The 13,355-nt window shown below is 42.6% G+C and overlaps 2 protein-coding genes across 3 annotated transcripts; one reads left to right on the top strand and one right to left on the bottom strand.

Annotated features, from left to right (window-relative positions):
- The first annotated feature begins 4,755 nt into the window (after positions 1-4,755).
- On the top strand, positions 4,756-8,110 carry LOC102712064 (receptor-like cytoplasmic kinase 176). 2 transcript variants are annotated; one of them, XM_015835355.2, is made up of 6 exons: positions 4,756-5,124; positions 5,560-5,882; positions 5,981-6,116; positions 6,233-6,375; positions 6,468-6,591; positions 7,392-8,110. In XM_015835355.2, exons 1-6 carry the CDS (start codon positions 5,055-5,057, stop codon positions 7,712-7,714), a joined length of 1,119 nt encoding a protein of 372 aa, XP_015690841.1. In that variant the 5' UTR covers positions 4,756-5,054; the 3' UTR covers positions 7,715-8,110. The 2 variants fall into 2 exon arrangements, with proteins under 2 accessions (XP_015690841.1, XP_006649840.1); XM_006649777.3 differs by having other exon boundaries at positions 5,554-5,882.
- LOC102712341 lies at positions 8,039-13,098 on the bottom strand. The gene is made up of 4 exons (XM_006649778.2): positions 13,019-13,098; positions 12,099-12,348; positions 10,114-10,361; positions 8,039-8,757 (listed from the first exon to the last, which is right to left on the bottom strand). Exons 2-4 carry the CDS (start codon positions 12,340-12,342, stop codon positions 8,356-8,358), a joined length of 894 nt encoding a protein of 297 aa, XP_006649841.1. The 5' UTR covers positions 12,343-12,348; positions 13,019-13,098; the 3' UTR covers positions 8,039-8,355.
- Between the last annotated feature and the right edge of the window lie 257 nt (positions 13,099-13,355).

Here is a 13,355-nt window from a genome sequence, read left to right as displayed (position 1 = left end):
GAGGCCCCCACCACGGCCAACGGGTTTGCAGTTGCCTGAGATCCATGACACTAGCGACGACACGGCGGGCGGCATCCGCATCCGCATCCGCAGCGGCCGTTCCGGGCCAATCTGACGCGAACGACGGGCAGAAGGCGGCAGGTGCATGCATGCACGCGATGACGCGGACGCGCGCACCGCACAGGCGCAGCTTTAGTGGTGATCGGACCGTCGGAGGTGGAGGACGGAACAGTACGTGGTGGTGGTGGTGCTACTGCAATCCTGCCGGAGCAGCGGTAGCAGCGCCCCGCGCGCTCTGCCCCCACACCTAGATCGCGAGCTACCTTGGTGCTCCGCAGGTAAGGTGGGGGAAAGCAATAACTATGACAACGGGTTATGTTTGGGACAGGTAAAGCAATTATCAATCCGTCCATTCGAAAGTCGTGGGTAGAATTTTTTACTCTACTCATGTCCGTGGTTAAATATGATACCCATAACCATTGGGTCTGTCATTTTATATGTCAAAAACACATCAAAAATAATCATTGCAACAATATAAGAAATTAAATATACTGCTCATAATAAAATATCACTTATGCTATTTCTCAAGCGCCTGAAAATTTGAGTTTTTGTTAGTCGATCGCTCTGGTCATTGGATCTAAGAGCATCTCCAATAGATGCCTAAAAATATAGTCCCAAAAATCATGGATTGGGGGCTAGCCAATAAATTTTGGGCTCAAAAAACATCCTCATCTCCAAGAGGTGCCTAAAAATATAGTTTCAAAAACATCAAATATGCCAATTCATCATTGTGGCCCTTTGCAACAACCATTCCAACATATGCACGAGTTAAACATAATAATACTGACAACTCATTCAGAATTCAAAAATATATATTACATCCAAGGATAATTTTGGAATATAAATTGGCAAATGTTCAACCCTTTTCCTGAAGTTTACAGGACTATAAGCATGCGAGTGTTCTTCTCAAAAGTAGCCAGCGTTTTAGGCTGTCCCGATGAACTGAAACAGAGCTGCACAAACAAAGAGTTGAAAGCAAAATGATTTTTTTTAAAAAAAAAGTTCATAAAGTTACGACCAGAAAATAAATTATTTTCATTGCTACAATAAAGACTGAAATAGTTGCAGGATAAATTTTTTCCATTGCTACAATGAAGGTGGATTGGCAACCCTAATAGAAGCCAAAATTTAGGCCAAAATAGATTGGTGTTTGGGGCTACTAAAAATTTGGGAGTTAATTTGGGTAGCTGTTGGAGCAACATTTTTAGCCTCTAATGTCAATATTTATTTTTAGGACTTATATTAGGCATCTCTTGAAGATGCTCTAAGTCATGATCCGTGCATGTATGAGACTTCGGCATGCATGCAAACGTTTAGATGAGATCGGACGGCTCACGACAATCGACTTAAAAAAAAGCCAGTCAACTGACCAATGGGTGGGCCCATATAATATTGCATCACACATGAAAAGTTTAACAAATACAACATATTGCTCATAATAAAATATTTCAACAAATATAACAAACTAATCATAGCAATAAAAACAGCACATAACACATCATCCAATGTTCAGATTTGACCATTCAATATTGCATCACATGTCAAAAGTTCAAGACATAGGTTACATCAATATTTTTAGCCAAAAGAGAGGACATCACAGATATTATTACATGAATAACATAATAAGTTTTTAGCCAAAATTTAATACGTGGGTTACATTTGGGTACCCGATGGGTTACCCACTGGTGGAGAAAAAAATACGCATGTCGATTAATGTCGGGTACGGGTACTACCCATAGGTAAAAATCGTACCCGTATCCGTCCCTGTCGAGTACCCGGTACCCATCCTCGGATTGGTTGCCAAACTGTATATTTATAAATGAAATTGAATTTATGAATTAAAATTTTTTATATGTATTTTTAGTAATATAAAAATCAAAGCTAAAGAAGGAACTTAAGCGAAGAGACCCCATAATTAACTTTAAATGGAAGGTTGAAAATTCAAATTTTGTTTTATAAGCATAAGCAGAAGTAAAAATGATTGGATGATGATAGTTGGGTGCGTCCACAAACGTTGGTATTAATCCATTTTTCATTTTTTTTCGTACTCACGTAGTCATGTTTTCCGAATAGTTAAACATCGTTTTTTTTAATGAAAATGATTTATATCAAACTTGCATAAAAATCAGATTAATTTATTTTGTTTAGTTTACAATAATTAATTCTCAATTATTCATAAGCTAATGATTTTTTTTCGTGCGCTGATCTGTCAAAGTGGATTGGCTTTTTGCGAGCGGGGTGGCTGATCGAGGGATAGATCACGGTGGTTTACCTGCATCGATCGCCACACCCCACTCCTTGTCATAAAGCACGGATCTTTCACTCCGGCTCGATCTCTTCTTGGTTCTTCTACCCCACCAGCGAGCATCAAAGCATATTGCCATATGTATGGTCAACAAGATCAAAACAAGGTCAGACATCGACGACTTCACCGAAAAGAAAGCATTGACCCCTTAATTGTAAAGCAGTTCCACAAATAATTCAATGTTCTACTAGGATAAGTGAGATACTCTGCCAACAAAACAATGGACCACCGTAGTAGCTGTTCCCAATTGAAGCCAGTAGCCAGTAATACTGACTGCGTACTGAGCTGGTTGATCGATCCACAATCCAGCAGTACGCCACTTACCAATATATATCGTAATATATGTGGCAAAGCCTCTCTAAACATGAACACACTACACACACACGTTTCAATTTCCACAATAAGTTAAGAACAACCAGCAAAGGCTCATGGCATCAGGGGTCAATCCTTGGGTGCGCGCGAGGCTGTGTTTGCCTCGGACTAACGCATGGTTAGCCACAACCGCAATGTGGACTTCTTTTACTCCCCAACGCCACGGAAAGCGACGCGCCAAATTCCCAACCAACTCGTCGCCGATTTGCAGATAGTTAGCGCGGTCATTTGTCTCATCGAATATTTAGATATTTATTATAAATAGTAAATATAGATTATAAATAAAACTTATCCATAATCTTGAACTATTTTGAGAGATGAATCTATTGAACCTAATTAACCATGATTAGCCTATGCGATGCTACCGTAAACATGCTTCAATTATGAATTAGTTAGGCTTAAAAAATTATCACGCGAATTAGCTTTCATTTCTGTAATTAGTTTTATAATTAGTCTTCGTTTAATATTTATAATTAGTGTTCACATATTAGCATATGGATCTGAAAAGTTTACTCCTATCTAAAAACCCCTTAGCTTACGCCATGATTAAATGTGACTGTGTGTGTGTGAGTGTCTCGCTTTGCCACTAAAAATTGCATCGCCATTCTCGCTCTTGCGTGCTGCACTGGCTCTTTCACGTCGCCTGCGCTTTCATTAGGTGGCTGTTGACTACTTGGGTAGTACTTAACTTGGGTTGGTTGACGATGTGGCTGCGGGTTAATTAAGAAACATGCTTAATACAAGAGGAGTAGATAACGATGCTGCAAATGATCATGTCGTCGTAGGTTAGCACCAAACGCAGCAGGCAAATTTTAGTGATCAGATGGGATCGGTTCGACAGATTAATAAGCACGTACTCACCACCACATTAGATAAACCGGTTGGCGCATGGCGACCGAACTTAGATACGAGTCTTTCTAGCCTTATTACTGCTACCTCCGTTATATAATAACTTTATTTTTCGTTTTTCCGTGTCTAACGTTTAACCATTTGTTTTATTTAAAAATTTTTGTGATTAAAATTTTTTAACTAGATGATAAAATATGAATAGTACTTTATACGTAACTAATTTCTTTTAATTTTTTTATAAATTTTTTAAATAAGACAAATGGTCAAACATTAGACACGTAAAATAAAAAATGAGGTTATTATAGGACGGATGCAGTAATAGTAAACGGAAGAGGTCCTTGATTTGTTTTGGCAGATAAGACAGAGTTTGTAGAACACAGAAGAAAACACATATCCTTTTACTTGAACAGTGGCAAATACGCCTGATTCGGCCTGCGATCCCTTTTGCGTGCTGTTTTACGCAAACGACTAATGATATCTAGAAAAAAAAACGTGCTACATTTGCTGGGATTGTTGTCTCGTTGAACGATGTAACGGTGTAAGGAAAACATGATAATTTGGTCTTTTTACTAAATTATTACTTGTTTTTTGCAGGTAAGTTTTTTAGCTACTAAATGGTGTATTTTTAAAAAATTATTAGAAGTTAATCATATTATATTTTTAAGATATATCTTTAATTTTATAGTATTTAATTTCATCGTTTATATCATAAAACAACTATAAATAAATAAGATAGGCTTTTATCTTCGTCTAACAAATAACTCAGACTAAAGTTATCAAAGGATATGGGCCAATGATATCTAACAAGTATTTATTCACGCGTACTGTTTAGCACTTCAAAGTGCTAAATGCGCTATGCTGACTAATAAAAAGGTAGCAAGATTATTGAACAAGAAAGCAAAATGAAATGATAAATAAAAAAAAAAGAAAGGATCTGTAACAATGATATATATCAAGTATTTGTTCATGCGTAATATTGTTTTAGTACTCAAAGAAAGCCAGTTTATTCTTCAAACGCTTTTTCTGAAAAGAAAAGGCATCATTGATCCTAGTTTTCGCTGGAAATGCAGAATTCGCAGAAGGGAAAGAAAAACAGGTGAACCACATGGACACCAAACAGAGGGCACATCACTGTAAAGAAAGAGAAGTGGGAGAAGAAGAAGGAAACAAAAAAAAAAAAAGCCTCCCTTCGTTCTCTTCCTTCATCAATGAGGCGACTGACCCCACGGCTCCTCTCCCGCCCCCACCACCCTTCTCTCGCGGGCAGCTAAGCTTGCAATGATAGGTCTTCGGCCGAGCAGCAGGAGAGGAGGAGAAGGCTAGGGGATGACACCACAAAGCCACACCGGCCGTGAGCTCGTCCTACCCAGTCAGACCCCGGTGCTGTTCTAAGTCCGCCAAGAGCTCGACAGAAACGCCGCGCCGCCGCCGGACGCACGGCCACGTCGATCGGGCGCCGGTGCTCCTGATGGGGAACTGCGCCGGCGTGCAGGGGAACGCCGAGATCAACCCTGCGTTCAGTGCTCCCAACTCCTCAGGTGCCAGTCCTTTTTTTTTTTTTTCAGGTGTTGCACCAATCAATGTGTTGCTGCGTGCCTTCCCTTCCTTTTGGTGGATTTTTGCAGTGGCTTGGTTTGGTTCTTGGGAGTCAGGGTTCTTGATATCCCCTGAAAAGAGTCAAATTTCAGTTTGGTACTATCGATTTGCATATGTCTTCTCTCTCTTTCTTGTAAAAGAGCAATTTTTAATGAGCTTCCATTTTTGGGATTATCAATTTATCCGGCGGTGACAAAACTTTCACAATTTTAAGTGAAGCGAACTAGGAGTGTTTAGAAATAGAAAGCTGAGCCGGACAGCCAGTTCCAAGAATGGTTGTTTTTTTTCTCGCACGAGAATTTCTCTAGCAGAAACAGTAGAGTACCTTTGCAGAGTGAACTGACAGCAGCGCTTGGCTGCTTGCCATCAAGGGGCAGGTTCCAAGAACAGCACCAAGAACGGGGGCGATTCCAGCACCTTCGGCACCAAGGCGTCGTCGTCGTCGTCGGTGCCGCCGACTCCCCGGAGCGAGACGGAGATCCTGCAGTCGTCGAACCTCCGCAAGTTCACCTTCGGCGAGCTGAAGGGCTCCACGAGGAACTTCCGGCCGGACAGCCTGCTGGGGGAGGGTGGCTTCGGCTCGGTGTTCAAGGGGTGGATCGATGAGCGAACGCTGGCGCCCGTCAAGCCGGGCACCGGGATGATCGTCGCCGTGAAGAAGCTCAAGCTTGACAGCTTCCAGGGACACAGGGAATGGCTGGTCAGCAACTCTGCCTTTCGGTTTTTTCAGTTCTTGCTGCCTGCGTCAGCTTTGTTCGAGGGTGATTTAACTGATCTGCTTGTGCCAAACTTTTGCAGGCCGAGGTGAATTACCTTGGGCAGCTCTCCCACCCAAATCTTGTCAAGCTCATCGGCTACTGCTTCGAGGATGAACAGCGGCTTCTCGTGTACGAGTTCATGCCGAGAGGCAGCTTGGAGCACCATCTTTTCAGGAGTAAGCTGTCCAGCACGCTTGTGCCATGTAGACGATTGCTCGTGTTCAGCATGCTATGTTTCATTCTGAATGTGTGTGGAAATGAAAGAGTGATAATGCTATGTATGGTGCTGCAGGGGGATCACACTTTCAGCCTCTCCCGTGGAATTTGCGGATGAAGGTCGCACTCGAGGCTGCCAGGGGACTTGCTTTCCTGCATAGTGATCAGGCTAAAGTTATTTACAGAGATTTCAAGACCTCCAACATCCTTCTTGACTCGGTGGGTGTGCGTGCAAATTAATCTATATGTAAATGTGCAAGTCAAATGAGATTTGATCTAAAGGTTTGCTTTTGTCCTTTGGCTGCACGCAGGACTACAATGCAAAACTCTCTGATTTTGGATTGGCTAAAGATGGTCCTAGTGGTGATAAAAGTCATGTCTCAACCAGGGTCATGGGGACACAGGGATATGCTGCCCCTGAATATCTCGCGACAGGTGATCTTTGCAACAAACTAGTACTATATGCCATACTGCTTCTCTATGATTTTCTGCATCTTAGATACATGCATGAATGACAGAAAGAGGTCATTGGGTCATAGTTGTTGCTAATAATTATGTTCAGAGACAACATTGTGCGCAATTTTCCTAGTTTCGTTTTACTGAGATGCCTTGCTGACAGTGGATCATAAGACTTGTCGTCTGTTGTGGAAAGAGAATCTTCATAGCAATTAGCAAGACATGGATACTTAATGGCGTGCATGCCATATCTACTAGATTCACTTAAGTTTTATATGCTATGTTTAATCAGTTTGCTTAGATGTGCATTTTATTTAAGATTTCTCTATAACGATTCAGGCATATAAAACAAATTCAGTAGCAAAGAACATGAATGATGCTTGTGGGCAATCCCTTTAAGATTGACAATGGTCGATCCATCCATGTGACTTGTAAGAAATTAAATACTCAGGAATTATGCATGACATCCTGTAAAGGGGCAAACATCGAGGTGACCAATTCAGCTAATCAAAATGGTACTTTATGCTTGCCACGTCCTTGATTAGTCCAAAAAAGAAGATAGCTAAGATGCTCCAGCTGGTTTCAGCATGAACAACCGTATATTAATTACTAGCGCCTGCTTGCATTTTCCTGCTACTTAACAACACACTAGTCCTGACTACTAGTTGTTGCGTCATATTCTTTAATTGATCTACATTTGTGCACATGCTCAAACAGTAAAAGGTCAACAACGATTTCTGAAGGTACCCCGTGTTCTTTTTCACCCACGTTATATGCAGGCCATTTGACCGCGAAGAGCGACGTGTACAGCTACGGAGTTGTTCTCCTGGAGTTGCTGTCCGGGCAGCGTGCTCTGGACAAGAACCGGCCTCCAGGGCAGCACAATCTGGTGGAGTGGGCTAGGCCTTACATCACCAACAAGAGGAGGGTCATCCATGTCCTCGACTCACGCCTGGGGTCTCAGTACTCGCTCCCTGCCGCACAGAAGATCGCGGGGCTTGCGATGCAGTGCCTGTCGATGGATGCACGATGCAGGCCAGGAATGGATCAGGTTGTGACAGCCCTGGAGCAGCTTCAGAATGGAAAGAAAGCAGGCAAGTAGGAGGATGATGATTTGTCATAGTGTCCTTCAAATGTCTCCAGTCTCTACCTCCCCTGGAGCATCCTCATCTAGAAACACTTTGATAGGAGTTAAGAACAGGAGTAGAGTGACGAGGGACTTGATCAGAGGACAGGCTTTTTGAATCTGTGAGAACATGTTGTGTAATATATCTTGCTTTCTGTACAGCTAGCTGATGCTTCTTTGCTCCCAACTGCCAGCCCGTGGCTTTGTTTTACACTGTTGTACCTTAGCAGTGAATCTCAGATATATTAGCAGTGCACTGTTATCAGATTTTTGAACTGCTTCTATTTGAACAATTTGGTGGCAGAATTGCATCCCTGGTATTATTCATTGCAGGGCATGAATGTACAGCAGAGAAGCCATGGGAGTATGGTATTAGTTATTCTCACTTTTCTCTACCAAATTACAAAGAAACCAGAATTAACTCTTACAAGGCTGCAACTGAAAACAAGCACAACAGTGCCGGTGATATCTGGTGATCTAGAGCTGTTTGATACCTGCATACCAGTGATTTCAATGGTAAACAGCTTTTCCAAGTATATAGGTTTAAATGCAAATTGCATCACGAGATTAAAAGAGATGAGCCAATCGACTATAGTTTAACTTTGAACAAGGCATCTCTAAAATCTTCGGCCACCAGAATTATAAGCACGACCACCAGGGAACTGACCACGGTGCTCAAGGCCATGACCTTGGCCTCGGCCGTGGCCACGGAATTCCGGGTAGTCTGGACGCTCCCTAAAGGAGTCATACTGGGCTGAAGCATAATTCCGATGAGCCTCTCCGTAAGTACCACCAGCTGAAGCAGCAGAAGGAGGCGGTGGTGGTGTTGCTCCCGCTGGAGTATAGCCGTGCGTCTCCCTGGGCATTGCGTTGTTTGCATAACTGCTCATGCTAGCCTGTTGGTATTGCTGCTGGCGTGCCTGAGACTCCTTGCGCAGGAATTCTTCTCTATAGGTTGCTTGGCGAGCTCGAAGTGCCAACAGTTTCTCCTGGTACTCTGCATTTATTTCATTCAATCTCTGCACACAGAAATAAGAGGAATGAAGCATTTGTATTAGATGTATTAATTAAAAATGCATATTATTTTATGGGCTGGCTAGAGTAAGGGTCCAAAGACAGAGATGGATAGGGCACTCGCCCTAAATTACCACCTAGCAGGGCTCCTCCATGTCGACAAGCATTCTTGGGCTTATCGGACTAACTATAGAAGTATAGAGACTCAATTGCTTGCTTCATAATGGGTTACATAGGGTCCGTTTATCTCTAGGAGGACAAACTACTCTCTAACATTGTGGAATCCAATATATATCTCTTTCCTAGCTGAACGATCCTTATATATATTTTACTCCTTCCTAATATTTCACTTAACCAGCCACGTATGCAGCTAGTTGCACTGCTGTAACATACTGCTAGTGCAAATAGAATAAAGGTTTCTAAATAAGAACAAACCAAAACAAGCATGAGTGCCAGTGGCAGCTTGTTGAAACATGGCACGCCTCAATGCCAAACATCCAGGTGCTGTGACAGGGACAGCATCAACAGGGGTGCGAGTAAAAACTTATTTAATATGGCCTTCAATAAAGTGCACGATGTTGAATTTGAGTAATGCAACAACCTTAAGTCAATTCAATTTCAGGAACAGAAGCAAGTCCAAGCATTATGATCAATTAAAATGCAACAATAAGATAAACCAATGGATATTTGAAAAAAGTTTAAGCAGAGCGAAGATGAATAGAACCCCATCCAGTTTCCTTTCTTACCATACTAAAATTCTAGTTTGGGAACTATCACATTCTTTTTTAGTGACCTATACACATTTTTTTATATAATTTGGGAGAACTAAGTGTGAGTTGTCTCTGTTTTCCTTCCAAGAAGTGGACTGTTCACAACTAAATGCTCAATACCAAATATGAATTGTTGTCATAATGCAAAGTGTGTGCTGATACCAATATGCAAAATAGGAATGCACATTAGCTGACCAGCTTATAAGAAAAAGTATACAATTTCTCCAGTTCCTAATTAACAGAGCTGCATATTTGCATGTTTTCCAATATACCCCGTGCAATTGTTCCTCAAGTTTGGTCTTACCAAAAATTGATTAATAAGATCAACAGAAACTAAAATCTAGAGAAGCAAAACTCAATCAGTAAAAAGAAATCAAGCAAAATATTTTAATCATCTTGAGAATTGGAAAAATGACTCTTGCTAGTAATAGGATGCAAGGATGATTAATAGCATGGAGAAAAGCCTATTGAAGTATTGAACCACTACTACTATAAACTGCATTGCTGCAAGCAGGCTATACTTGGTAGGTAAGGAAAACAGGACAGAATTATATAGGAGTATTACTCTATCAAGATAATAATTTATCATACCTGCCTGTGCCTGGCATTTTCAGCATCCTCGGCATCATGTAGTTCCTTGGATAGCATCACAGCGTCTTCATGAAAATTCTGCTCTAGACCTTCAAATGTACGTGGAAGATTATAATCCTCATGCCTTGCTTCAAACCTATCATTACGAGGCTGGTTCCTCGATTCTTTGCTGGGCTGCTTTTCTAGACCAACCTTTAAATCAGATCTCTGTCCATCATAAAAGGACTGCGCACCCTGAGCACTTTTACCTGCATAATATTGGTCAACACAATTTTCCATAAGCATGGATGTCAAAAAAGCTGGACCAGATCGGTGGTTTAACCAGAAAAGACACAGAAGAAAAGACAACACATGCAATTGGACTGCTTTGATACGAGCGGCGCCATGGTGAACCCATAATTTAACCAGGACCAATTGGATGGGCCGGCTAGGAAGAATTGGGCTCTACTGTTATTCAGAGGCCAAAATGAAGGCCCAATATCTCCAAAGGTCCACTGCAATATTCTTAACCCAAAAATTCCTCAGAAGGCATGTACATGGAGAATCGTTCCCAGGTCTGCGAGTTGCAGAAGCCTGTCATGACCATTTGACCAACTCATTGGTTGTGTTGGAAATGGAATATACACTGTACAACACTAGCTAAATATCTGTGATTGCTATGGATAAAAATGAACTATACATTGTTTAGAACAACTTTTAGTTGTGAGGTTTTTGAAACAGTTTCATTCCCTTAGAAGTCTTTGCATGGTAAACTTGTATTCTAGAGATGGAATGAGATGCTAACAATATGTAGGACTATTTTTTAGCATTAAAGGACATGGAATAATTGGTACAAAAAAATACAACATAGGTGGTGGGGTGGCAGATTCACGGCCACCACTGCTGCCTTTTCTTAAAGGAGTATAGATATAGATACATAATTGTTTACTGAAGCATGGTGAACCAAGAGCTTAAGCGGTTGCTCACTAGCCCAACATTTATACAATGCTCATATAAGGTAGCCAAGGAGCAGTACTTCACATTTGCCCAATTACGGTTAATTTAATATTAAATCACCGTTACTGTACAGCTATTTATATTTTACAACATATAGGTTGGCTCTATAAAATTAATTGTGCCGCTGGAAATTAATACCCTGTTTTTTTTGGCGGGAATGAAGCATGCAATTCACTAGTCCAACATTTACACAATGTTCATATAAGGCAACCAAGGGGCGATACTTCATATTTGCCTAATTACTGTTATATTTAATATGTAATCACCATCCCTATACAACTAGGGCTGAACAACTACACTTTTAGATGGTTTAAGATTAAAACCCGACCAGCCCAAAAGTGACTGGGTTGGGAGGGTTTGGTCAAACGGTTTGACGGGCAGGAACCGTTTACATGGGTTCACAAGCAAACAACAATACCGCTGCTCCATCTCTGTATCTTCTTCAACAAGTGGAGCATATGGTGCTGCAGCAACTGCAGATAGAATCCACACTGCCACCAAAGCCTGTTCACCATGTTCGGGTTATTGATTTCACCGGGGTAGATTCCATCGGCGTTGGTGTCTGTTGGCTAGTCCTCCATGGATGTGGCTGAACAGGAAGCGTGCAGGAGCGATGGCCATGGCGGAATAGGTCTCCCTAGGACTCGCAAAGAAAATGAAAATGGTGGCCACCGCCTGCCAGAAAGTGCTGCATAAACAGGTTTAGCAAGCACTTTGCAGGTTCAGCGGTTTCTACCCAGCCTAAACCAAACAAGCCCAAAACCAGAGGAACGGTTTGGTCTGGGTTGTTTCGGTACTTCAGTAGTTTGAGCAGGTCTGGACCAAACTGTGAACAGGCTTGCATACAACTATTTCTATTTTCCAAAATATAGGTTGGCCATATAAAATTGTTGTGCCTCTGGAAATTAATAGCCCTTATATTTGGCGTGAATGAAGAATGCTATTCCAATGAAAATAATAATACACCAATAACCAATGGTAGTACATACCTTCATTGTATGCATATGCTGGAATCTGATTTGGGACATTTGGACCACCTCGATCCCATTGACTCTGTCTCACCTTTGGGGCGGTATACTGCTGTTCATCAGCAGTTTTCCCAGGATCTCTTCCAGGGTAGTTATTATCAGGGTGTTGTTGAACCCTTTGTTGTGTCTGGTAGTGATGCAACTGAGCAGCCACCATGGAGTTTATGTCTGGTCCATCATACTGTCCCTGTCCTTGTCGCCTCATTCTAACCTGAATGCAGGCGTTACAAAAGCTGTTAGCAGTATTGGCAGCATATAGCGCAACTAGTGGTGATATCGAATAGCGACAACCAATTACGAAATCTGGGCCAAATGAACACGTCACCAGCTGAGAATTCTAATAAGAGAAATAAACTAACATTCCGACATTGAATGCTACCATGAATCAAACATAAAATTCCACATCGGTATTGACAATATAACCTACTAAACAATACAAAGAGTAGCACAAGGCAGCAGGGCCATGTAATCCTATGCTATGATCTTCCTGAGGCACCATCATGCATAAACCCTCCGCAAAATCAGCAATGCCACAAACAAGTATCCGGCTATAAGACTACCAAGCTCCATAAGCCACATCTGCGCTCCGAATTTCTACCAGGAACACTAATAATTCTCTTGCGCTTGAGAACAGGTACAGATTCCAGCCGACCCATCGAACAGTAAACAGCATACGGATCTCAATCCCGTGCCCCCGGCATGAAATCAAGTCTAGCAACGACGCTAATCCGGAAAACCCTAATTCCCCCCAGTAACTAGCTATCCATCCGCACGCGCGCCACCGCACGCCGTGCGATTCCGCAACATCCATCTAACCCACCACAGAAACACAGCAAAGCGTGGGGGGCAAGGAGGTGGAGGGAGATAGGGAAGGAACGCACCTTGCGGTGGTGCACCCGGCAAGCGGCCGGCGAAGGTGACGGTGTGGCGCACACGCACGCACCGCAACGCAAAGCGGCGGGGTGGGAGTGGGAGTGGGAGGAATCGGAGAACAAGGGAGGAGGTCTTAAGCCCGTGGCCAGGCGGGCCGCGCGCGCGCTGCAGCAGGTGGTGGTGAGCTGGTGGCAGGCCCAAGTGGCAGAAATTTGGTGGAGATCGCGTGCGATTTCTCGTGGGCCAAGCAAAGCGGTGGGCGAGGCTGGCTCTCGGTGGGTTTGGGCTGGATTTCGCGCGGATCGTGGTGGTACTCCGTTGGAGCCTTGGGCCGGTTTACGCGCG

This window comes from Oryza brachyantha, chromosome 3 (genome assembly GCF_000231095.2).
Source record: "Oryza brachyantha chromosome 3, ObraRS2, whole genome shotgun sequence".
Taxonomy (NCBI): Eukaryota; Viridiplantae; Streptophyta; class Magnoliopsida; order Poales; family Poaceae; genus Oryza; species Oryza brachyantha.
Note: the sequence above shows the minus strand (reverse complement) of the source record. Positions and strands in the feature narration are given on the sequence as shown.

Bases quoted from the DNA above. Each gene is read 5' to 3' on its own strand.
- LOC102712064 (XM_006649777.3), top strand. From the start codon at position 5,055: ATGGGGAACTGCGCCGGCGTGCAGGGGAACGCCGAGATCAACCCTGCG. The intron at 5,125-5,553 runs GTGCCAGTCCTT...CTTGCCATCAAG, and splicing joins CAGTGCTCCCAACTCCTCAG to GGGCAGGTTCCAAGAACAGC. The intron at 5,883-5,980 runs GTCAGCAACTCT...AAACTTTTGCAG, and splicing joins AGGGACACAGGGAATGGCTG to GCCGAGGTGAATTACCTTGG.
- LOC102712341 (XM_006649778.2), bottom strand. From the start codon at position 12,342: ATGAGGCGACAAGGACAGGGACAGTATGATGGACCAGACATAAACTCC. The intron at 10,362-12,098 runs GTATGTACTACC...AATATTATGCAG, and splicing joins AGCATATGCATACAATGAAG to GTAAAAGTGCTCAGGGTGCG. The intron at 8,758-10,113 runs GTATGATAAATT...TTCTGTGTGCAG, and splicing joins AAAATGCCAGGCACAGGCAG to AGATTGAATGAAATAAATGC.